General features: G+C 37.6%; 1 protein-coding gene across 1 annotated transcript; it reads left to right on the top strand.

Annotated features, from left to right (window-relative positions):
* Positions 1-151: 151 nt before the first annotated feature.
* LOC143449499 (uncharacterized) lies at positions 152-10909 on the top strand. The gene is made up of 13 exons (XM_076949729.1): positions 152-2706; positions 2807-2928; positions 3171-3328; positions 4364-4551; positions 5032-5134; positions 5236-5327; positions 5459-5600; positions 5847-5968; positions 6751-6850; positions 6936-7004; positions 7948-8104; positions 8383-8930; positions 9005-10909. Exons 1-13 carry the CDS (start codon positions 2618-2620, stop codon positions 9599-9601), a joined length of 2487 nt encoding a protein of 828 aa, XP_076805844.1. The 5' UTR covers positions 152-2617; the 3' UTR covers positions 9602-10909.
* Positions 10910-11127: the final 218 nt, after the last annotated feature.

Below are 11127 nucleotides of genomic sequence, written 5' to 3'. Positions count from 1 at the left end.
AATAGCCTCCATGTCTTCCCCATCATTATGAAAATAGAAGTAAGCTACCTCAACTCTAATCCATAATTTTTCACTTTCCTATAGGCTTACTCCGTAGACTAGTATTACCCGTTCTGCGTACACTGTCAAATGTATTGTAGCTTATCATTCTATAGGCTAGGCCAGTGGCTAATGTGCAACTTAGGTTTTTTGTGTTTTGTGCAAGCTCATCAGTCATTACTTTATCAGTATGTATACAGCTAAGATTTTTGGCCGGACGTGCGAAAATTTATGTAGTATAAAGTTGCGTTTAAACTCCAATATATAGGGCCTAGCCTTGTTTATTGGATATCGGCCATTCGGATTCGGTGGGCGTTTTGAAGAATCTTGAGAGTACAAGTGTGCTTGCATGTGCCACACTTTCCGCTTTTGACCGTGTAAGTGAATATTAGCCTAGCACTTAGCAATATATGTTCATTGCTGCATAGAGATACCCTATATTTAAATAATCCCTACACCAGAATAATCCAAATTCCATACTGGTTATGGAAGGGCATATAGGCTAGCCTATATAATTTTTTGGGAAGCAAAATATGAATTTATTATTTTTTGATGTTGAAAATTTGCGTGCCTGAATTTATTTTATAAATTCTAAAACTAATAAGGCCTATAGGCATAATACCTGAAGCTTATAGGCTAACGAATGGCCCCACTGGTTGGCTGGCTGTTTTCGATGAAATATTGTGCGTGCAAAGATGCAGATTTTGGTGTGATGCCGTGTACTGAAGGCTTAATTCTTTGTTTATAGTATATTATAAATTGCCGTTCAAAAAAACAGCTTATCTTTGTTTATGCATTAGGCCTATAAACTAGCGTAAAGATTAAAAAATTCGGCGTGCATGTTGATGAGTCTCGTGTGTAAATGTGGCGCACTTTATACTACGGCCGAATGACACACCTTAACGCATAAATGCTGGACATGAATTTGACTGGAAGGTACATTTGTCAGGTAGCATTTTAGCATGGCAATTATTAATGAGAAATCCCACATGCAGAGACAAAAAAGTTAGAGTGGCGGCATGCATAAAGCTTCAATTGATTGTTTATTTATGATATCTTGGCGTTCAAACACGCTTAATATGTCTTGTTATTTATTATATAAACTGGCATGAAGATAACAAACTTTGGTATGCACGATGATGAGTCTCGTTAGTGCTAGTGTCACACTTTCCTCTGTAGGGCATGGGACTATGCAGCATGTTTGCCATACGCTCGATGAGAACGTACGTCAGTTTTCGACGAGAAATCATGCGAGCAAAGAAGAAAATTTTGGTGTATTGGCGCACACTGAGACCTCAATTCTTTATTTATTATAATTTGGCGTTCAAACAACAAGCTTTTTTTATTTATCTGTTGTAAATCGACGTACAGTTGATGAATCTTGTGTGTGCAGACACAAAGGTCTTGGTACGACAGCATGCAATGAAAGCTCAATTCTCAGTTCATAAGATGGTGCTCTAACAACTAAATTTGCCATGTTTATTTGTATTATACCGTGCATGTATGCATGCATGCATATTTCAGTATCTTTATTTCACCAGCTGGTGTTTACCATTTTTGGAAAATGCAATTTCCATCAATATAGGTAGCCAGTTAAACAAATGGTAGGCTATGTATTTCCTACAAATTCCTAAACTTGCAGCCGGAAAAGTAAGTGCTTTACTGGCCACCGGTTCCCGAAATTGGAAAGTGGTTATTGGATAGATGACATACCATTTATTGAAATTTTTATTAGCCAATTTTGTAAGCAGCAGCTTGTTATTTGCAAAAGTAAAACATAACTTACAGTAAACAGCTACCAGTACGGTATTAATCTGCAAATTCGGGTGTATTTGCTTTGTGTGAATACATGTATTTTTCATTTTGTCAAGATTTGTAATTTATTTTGCCAACAGGCACTATTTCCTATTTTACCAACAACATATTAGGCTTCCTGTATAGACGTTTTATGGTCATAATTTTATTGTCTTACTTGTAGCTTAAACCAAAGACATCTACTATCTTCTATTTTAACTTTAATCGAAAATGTTTTGAGCTTTTTGTACAACTCTTTGTAACTGCTCGTAGTTAGCAATGGATTGCTTGAGCTACATTTGATGAAATCACTGATGTAGTCATTTCCTTATTTGTTACATTAAGGTTTCTATTTGTGTGGCTTAAACAGAAATACGTTATTTTAGAATCTGAAACAAATCTGTATTTTGATATGACTCTTGTTTCACTAAACTAGAGCCAACTTTCTTACCTGCACCAGCAGGTATGATCCTGGATCTAGTAGGTTATTATGTACAAAACTAACAACTGTAAACCTGTAAGTCACATTATTATGTGCATGTTGCTTTGGCGCACTTTCCATTATGGTGCACCAAACATTGGCAGATTTTGTCATGAAACCTGTGCTTGTACATTTATGTATATTGTTAAAAATTACATTTTACTTTAAGTTGGTAGGTATGGACTGTAACCCATGTAGATAAATTCAAGGGTTGCTTGCGATGAATATCCTGCATATGCAAAATCATGTTGTGATTTGATTAGTGACTTAGTTGTGTTTTCAATCAAATGGTAGAACCTTAAGATGGGGAAGATGAATTTAAAAAAGTACTTCCCTGCTGCTTTAGCAACATCACTCCTGATTGGAGTGTCAGCATTGTTTTTTGCTTTTCCGTGAGTATTCTTTATACTTTTGGATGTTTATATTTTTAGTAGTTTTTGGCAATTCTTTGTTTTTTGTAATTCCAATTTAATTTATCTAATTTTCTTTCAGTGGGCGCAAAATGTTGGTTGAAGTATCTCCGTGGATTGTAGTTTATGTTGCTATTATTTATACTTATTCTCTCATTAACTTCATAATGGCTGGTATGAAGAATCCAGGAGTATTTGCAAAACGTATGTTATATTTGTTTCAATTTTTTATTGTCATTTATTCACAATAATTTTGGTATTTTCAATGTACTTTTTTGTTTTGAGTGCTCAAGATTTGCCTGTAGTTCTAAGTTAAATGAAATTTATTTTTATAATGCAAGACCGGCTTAAATTTGAGGATATAACAAGCGGGAGAACATTATCTGATTAGCAATTTATTTGTGTGTTTGATGTTAACAACGATTATCTTCAATTAAACATGAAAGGTTCTGAACCCGAAGATGATGAAGATGACTTTCGCGCTCCTGTTCACATCACAGCCTTAATTCAGAATGTCTCTGTGCGGATGAAATGGTGTAGTACATGCAAGTTTTATAGACCACCAAGGGTTTCTCACTGCAGTGCCTGTAACAACTGTATAGAGGTATAAATGATATGATGTACATATCTTGTAACTTTGTAGGCCACGACGTTGCTGATCTTTTAATTTTTTATGAAATTTTACTGCTAAGCTTTCTCTGCCAGTTGATAGTAAGCATGTATGGACTCCCCAATGTTCATCAGTGTAATCTCAAATAGATGCATGCACACACTTGAATTTGCTTTTAGAGCTTAAAGTAGCCTGGCTGCATGTGATACGATCAGTCTTGTCAGGGTGAATCAAAGCGCCTGGAATTTTTTGCTACGATTTTTATTTGTACTTGTGTCATAAATTTGTATTCGTGTGTAACGTCACAATATAGCTTGTCGCACTATGCCTTTTGACTGCAATAAAACTGCTTTGTTTAAAGTGGTTTTCACTGTTGCATATTTGGCAGCGCAGTGATTATTTTCAGTGGAGCATATATTAAACAGGTATGATTTTTAAAACATCCAGTTATCTTTGAAGCGATCTTGTGTCTACTACGCGACCATTAGAGTGTGCATTTTAAAAATCCGTTGATTTTTGTGATTTTTTAACATGGTTATGAAACTTGGTTATTCAATTGTTTTTAACTGGTTAATTGTATTAGGTTAAAATAGGTTTGAGAATTTGATTATATTATATGTTTACTGTAAAAGCTTTGTAATATATGGTGCAGTGAGAATGTCTTCAATTTGTTTTTGCTTTATTTTCCATAGCCTGCTATAAAATATTCAACAACATGCTTTTACTTCAGTTATTCATACTTGTGGGAATTTGCTAACCTCAGCTGGCTCATGTTCGTGTTGATTTTGTGTGTCTGTGACCTGAAGAGGTTGTTGTAGCCAACATGTTTTGCTACATTCCAGTTTATTAGTTGTTACCACTTTACCACTTTTTTGTGGCTTCTCTAACAGTCTTTGTTGTTACATTGAATTCCAAATAAGTGGAACTGTTAAACACTAAGGAATTTATCTGTAATTATGTTAGGATGTTATATTTTATTTGTAAATGTGTAGTAGCCAATCTGCTTGTATTATCCATTTCTTTTTTCAGAAATTTGATCACCACTGCCCTTGGATTAACAATTGCATCGGTCGTCGTAATTATCGATACTTCTTCACGTTTTTGTTGACATTATCGCTTCACATGGTCAATACATTTGCTGTGTCTTTATGGTTTATCATTCGAAATAGTGCCAGCGCTATTCCGGCGCCAACCTACGATGTATTTGTTGGAATATCGTGAGTATATAAAATTTAGAAATCTTAGTCTGGCTTTAGTTGTTATATTTATTATTTATGTTAGTGGTATTTCATTAATAATTTAAGCTATTTTTAATTATTTTACTTCGTGTTGTGTCTTATGTTCTAAATAATATCCAACAATCAGATTATTCGGCTAGTTATGACATCTGACTGTAAGTCAGCCATGTATTAAGGACTGAATTAAGTTAAAATGTTTCAACAAAAATATTTTAAGCCAAATCGAGGTTTGTTTTATTTATAGCTATATAATATCTTCTGACATGAAAAAAAAAATTTTTTACTTCCGATTGTTTGGTACCTTCAATGTTTGCTATAGTGTCCTGTGTTTTTTAAAAGGAAACGCGTTCACTACCCAAGTATATCACGTCGACTTGGCTGAGCTTCCTAATGTTCATATGACACAAATTGATGTAACGCAAAACACACGTCAGAGCATTTATATGAGATCTGTTGTAGAATTTTTCTTCTCGTCATCGTATTCCTGCTTTTTATACCCGTAATCGGCCTCACCGTCTTCCATATAACTCTGGTAATTCGTGGCAGAACAACTAACGAACAGGTGATACTAGTTATCGGAAATTAATATGTGATTTGGTTGAATTGAATTGTAGGTATGCCACTTCGGCGAAAGACTTCATATTCGATCGGTTTTCGTTTTAGGTTACTGGCAAATTTAGAAACGGCATAAATCCATTCGACGAGGGCTGTGTAAACAATTGCGCGAAAACCTTCTGTGTATCTGAAGCGCCTAAGTGAGTGAGGCAAAATTTACTGTTCTTTATACTTCATACTCTTTTATAGTTGTGACATTGAACCACCGTCAAACATATGTTAGCTTTGTTCCCGTTTTATTTGGATCGAAATTGCTTTTCATATTTCCCAGCTACGTCACATACACGCCAACAGATTTATCACGGCTGACGACAGACACGCCGTACAAAAAGCAACAACCCACATCATCCAGCATGGTCGTTATAAGGGTGCAAGAAAACGGAAGCATGCAGCCGGTGACAGTACTCGACAAGGTCTCATACAACTGCGTACCAGCCGCTGTGCTTTAATCATAATGGCAGTTTTTTACGAGTAGAGCTGGAATTAATGCTGTACCGTGTTTAGCACTATTGTGCTCTAAGTTCTGTGAAATACTTCTTTAAATACACCAGTACACTATCTAAGGCGTATTTACATTATCATAAATTATATTACCTAAATTTTGTATTACATCATTCTTGAAGTCAGTGTTAAAAAGATATTTATTATTTACCTGACAGGATAACTCGTTTGAAGAGATTCCTCTTGAAGCTCTCTCCCAAGACACGGAAGCACCTCCTCCTCCCCCCACGGTTGCAACTTACCTGCGTCCGGACTTTGCACAAAGCGACCAATGCCAAAGGTTGCCTATTGCTTTCCACGTCCATTTGTTTTGTATTTTTCGGCGCAATATGTGGACCAGGCGTATTGTCGGTAGCTTTGTAGTTGTTGTGATGTTGCATAATAGTTTAGTTGAAGGATAAATTCTTTGCTTCTGAACTTGTTTTAAACTGGAACAAGGTATTTGTTGAGATAAGATAACATCGCCCAATTGCGGAACTTGTTCAATAACCAGAGGAAGTTGCGTAAGAAAAATGGCATGTCTTGCCTAATCGCGATGCAAACCTGAGTAGCAATCGCATCCATATAAGATTACACAACCCAGAGTATCATGTGGTGATGTCACATTAACAAGGAAACTTGAGATATTTACCGACAGTGAAGTAATACGCGTCATCAAAAACAGCGTCACTTGCCATGGTTTAGGCTTCGTCGCTTACGGTTTCAACGACGCCAAATGCTATCTGCTATGCATTACACGATTGCTGACACAACCCGCGTGTATTGACGCTCTTGCAACGTCTTGTGTTGTTAAATAGAATGTACTGCGAAATGCGCTGGTTTCACCCTGGCTATGGGCGTTGTCACTACAAGGCTTCCTGTATGTTTTCGAATGAAGTGGCATTGTCTTTCCTTGCACGTATTTGTTGAGTTTTGTTATTTCTCGGAAGTCGTTTGGGCAGACCACGCAACCATAATCTAAAAACGTGCCCTTTGGCGAAATTTATTCATGATTTTAACTTGACTTTAACGAGCCGTGAACTAAAGTTATTATTTTTATTATTTTGGTGGATCTCAACGCAGAGCCACAATGGAAATCGGTGACATCGAAATGAACAGAATGGACCCCGAAGTGCGCATCGTCAATGCTAATCGAAAGGCGCCTGACCACAACGGTAGAAAGGTATTACCAGTGTACGATAACTGCTTTGCATTTTCGCTTTTCTCTCCTGGTTAAACCGTACAGAACCAGATGAGTCTTGTTGCAGGAGTTCGATCCCAATCGCTTTCGCGCTAAGGTGACTGTGATCAAGTCGCAAGACGACCACTCGGCCCAGGTAAGACATTGCTTCAAGTCAGAAGTTAAATCAATTTTAATTTTCTATAGCACCGCGGTCACGTCAGAGCCGATTATTAAATTCAATTTCGCTTTGATTTCGATCGAAGTCCCCGGCAAACTTAAGTGTTTTAGCCTAAAGGAGCTTCTTAATGAATTAAGGCTGTGTAGTGTGCTGCTACAGGAAGTGTAAGCTTAAGCATTATGCCAATACTGTAAGTCATTTCTTTATGGGTTTTGTTTATCTTTTAATTGTTGCATTAACTATTAAATTATAATGGTAACTCTCCGCAAATCTTTGACCTGGGATAGTAAAGTCAGTAGAGACCTTAATAAATAGCCTTCATACCACTGCAGTTTTCTAACATCCTGCTTTCATTTTTTTAATCGTCGCTGACACAATCAGCAGTGTTAATAAATTTGCGTTATTACATAACATTTAAGTCAAGAAGAACCCAGTGATCATTAAACCACCGACGCTTCCTTACACCAATTGTGTGTGTCAATCCTGATTTGTGGATAGATAACATTTGGAGTAAATCCAAGGTTAGCACTCCTGAGAATTAATTATGATCAATACGCCAAGTTGTATATTAATTGTTAAGTGCAGGCGCTCGCAGCACTCTGCTATTCTATACATTAGCACATAGAGAAAACGCGGCCCATTAAAAATGCAAAAGCGCCTAGCCAAGCTTTACAGAAAACGGTAAAACGCCGAATTATCTACCCTCATATGCTTTCACTTGACGGTCGCTCGTCAATCAGTGCTTTACATCAATTTTGTGGTATGCACATGGTGATGATTGGTGAATAGTTGGCATTAGTTTGGATACTCACACGTTTCATGGTGCCCACTTTATCAGCGGAAGATTGTTCGATATTTCACAAATATTACCGGTACTGATGATTTCTATGAATTTACATTTCATGTTGAATTAATCAAGGTTGTCAACAGCGGTGCCAACCATATAGACGATGATACTTGGAGTGCAGGTTCGTCTTTTAACCGCGGACGACACGACGGGAATGCTTTTTCGTCCAAAAGCAACCTCTCGCTGTCTGACTCGATTTTCAATAGAATCTCGGGCAGTCAGAGCTTTGGTATGTATTACGTCATCTTCATTCAGTGCTTTTCAATCGAAAAAAAATGGTAGTTAATTTGAAGTAAATTTTTTTTAAACAAAAGGTGCAAATTGATCATTTCTTTTGATGTAGCTTAATTAGAAATGGACATATAACCAGTTAACAGGGTTTTTTCGCAGCTCAAGCTTATGAATCAACAATTTCAAACCTTATCACTTTTTCTTCGATGTGTTACTTTCACTAAGCAGAAAATTGCTAATGTAATGCAATAAATAACTGAGTTTCTTTATCTACAGGTAAGAGTCATGGCTCCATGAGCTCCCTCAACAATCAACTTGATCTATCCTCCTGCTCTGAATACGATGGGGAAGATGAAGAAGAGCTCTCATCCCGGAAGGGCAGCCGAGCGGAAGAAGCATATGAAAAACTTTTACGTACATCGCAAGAACAACAGTCGAAAGAGAGCAGCCAAATTCCCTCCAAATCTGCCGACCATAGCAAAATGACTTCAAAACAAGACTCAAAACTCTTGCAAATGCAGTCACAAAATAACAGCAATAACGCCGAACATCTCACAACTTACACTGACAACTCCTGGAAGGCAAACGGACATTCCAACAGAAGGAGAAAACGCTCAAGTGGAAAAACCACGGGCGATTATGACAATGTCAACTCGTTATGGTTGCCTCCGCGTCCGCGAAATATGCCTCTCGTTACCGATGTAAACGCTATTAATTTAAATAACAGTAACTCGACTGATGGGGTCCAACAGACCGCAACTCTGAAATCTCCTGATGGTTATGATGTCAGACAAATTAGGAATCATGTAATAAATTCAGAAAAGGTACGGTAAGACCACCTTTTACTTATTTTGAATTGGTTAGCAATCATTTTAAACTTTTTTGCAACTACTCTTAGGTAAATTTGGAGTTGGATGCTCATTTGCGCGAAGCAGAGTTTCAAGTCAAAGAAGCGGAAAGAGAGATGCAGAAATACCGTGACGATCGTCTCTCCTCGTCTGCTACGTTTTCCGACAGCGGATGCGAACTCACCGTCCAGGCTGCAGCGGAGGAAATTCCACCAAGTTCAAATACTTCAATCAAAAATTCTCCTTCACACAAGCGCAACAGCATTGAAACTCTTGGCAACGGAACTGACATCAAAGACTTCACGGAATATCCTCCTGAAAAATTTCAAAGGACTACAAAGTCTAGCGAGGTCCGAATCCGCACTGACAAGTCAAAGCGTGACAAGAAGTCACCGACGCGATCGAAAACTCGTCCGAGGACCACCCCTGCCACAAAACAGCAGATGTTGCTGATTGGGATGCAGAAGTATGAGCGATTACCAACCGCAGGACATGTTTCTTCAATAGTTGGCCGATTTGAGCAAGGTGCCACTAATCAACCGCCAGACGAAGACACTGGCCACGAAAAATTGTCCAACGGTTCCGCTTTGGCTCGACGTGCTTTAGGTCACCCGACTTTAGAGACAGAAACTTTAATTTCAAATTGAAGTTGTCATGAATGTTGTACGAGGAAAACATCATCTTCATGTAGGAGGCAGTACAAGTTTTGATAAATGGCGAACTCATCCATGTAAGGCCATACAGTGTTATCTCACATACTCGAGTCTCAGCCTTGGCAGTAAATTGTTTGGACCAGCCATTGAAATATGCAGGTTAGATCACGTTAGATCACGTTAGTCCGCAACACTATGCTCTCGAAGAAATAGAACAATGGGTTATTGTGTGGTCATCCAGTTGCGACAAGGTGGCATCGGAAAAGTATTTTATTCGCTTGCACTTCAGTAATTAGGTACAGTAAACGCAGGTATATATGTTGTGTGTATATATATATTATATATATATATATACTCATTTCTTCAGTATTACTAGTTGTGGTTGAGTTCTTGACAGTGGATGACTTGAATTGCCGAGCCGCTTCATGAATTGACATTGATACTAAACACCTAACGTTAACAGTGTTCAACTAATAATACTAAACATCTTTTCAGCGAAATCCGGACGAGCGCCGTGGTTACGTGTATATTTATCACAAAAAGTGCTTGTATTGGTGCTTAATGCTGGGCACAAAACACCATAAAATTTCCGTACTAGTCTAAAACGCCAAAGACGGTGCTTTCCGTGTTGCTAAGATTTATTGTTAAGGTAATTGAAGCGCAGGTCACCGAAACCTCTAATCACTGTATTAAAGGCTTCAAATACACAAGTGATATTTAGCTAACCACAAGCTTGTCGTCGCATGCGCGTAGTAATGATTTCCCTCACAATGTACGCCGTTGAAATATTGCAAGTTCTCTCTAATGCGTCGATATGAACGCTGACCAATCTTCGTGACATGCTGCTATGATATCTGGAAAAACGTACCTACTGACGCTATGATTTAGTACCCAGCAAGTAGCGAGTACCTCGATCGCTTCAACTTCCTTTATCCATTTGCAGTGTTCAGTGACTTGCTCTTGCTTGATTCTTTTGCCAGTTGCACTTGCCACTTCTTTTCCGCTATTTTTTGACCAATGATTGTACGCTTGACAGTCAGATGATTTTTGAAGCCTTATTTGATTACGTGATAAAGGTATCTTTATTGTTGTACAATATTGATAAATTGATAAATAATTGCTTGAATATTTCTGTACACGTCTGCGTGGAAATATATCATTAAATCTTCTATTGCCTAATATTAACCTGTTGTTAACTGACTTTGTTTTCCTTTCAAGTCTTCACGATCTGGACTTGTTGAGCTTGTTTGTAGTGATGTACATTATCATGTTTTGTTCGTAAATAAACTTACCAACATAAAACTTGACTGTTTCTATTGATCTTGGCAAACTACCAGGTTTTTAGTGTTTTTCTTTCCATTCTCTAATCCTGCAACGTCCTAATGGTTGTCGCCGTCTTGCAACTGTTAAATGGCATGCCCATTTTGGAAATGACTAAGCCCGTTCTTGTTGCGTGAAAAAAATAATTCCTTCCTTCCAATTTATACAGCGTTATTGATATTATAAAAATTTCATAAATG

This window comes from Clavelina lepadiformis, chromosome 3 (genome assembly GCF_947623445.1).
Source record: "Clavelina lepadiformis chromosome 3, kaClaLepa1.1, whole genome shotgun sequence".
Taxonomy (NCBI): domain Eukaryota; kingdom Metazoa; phylum Chordata; class Ascidiacea; order Aplousobranchia; family Clavelinidae; genus Clavelina; species Clavelina lepadiformis.
This window is presented reverse-complemented; position numbering and strand designations above follow the sequence as displayed.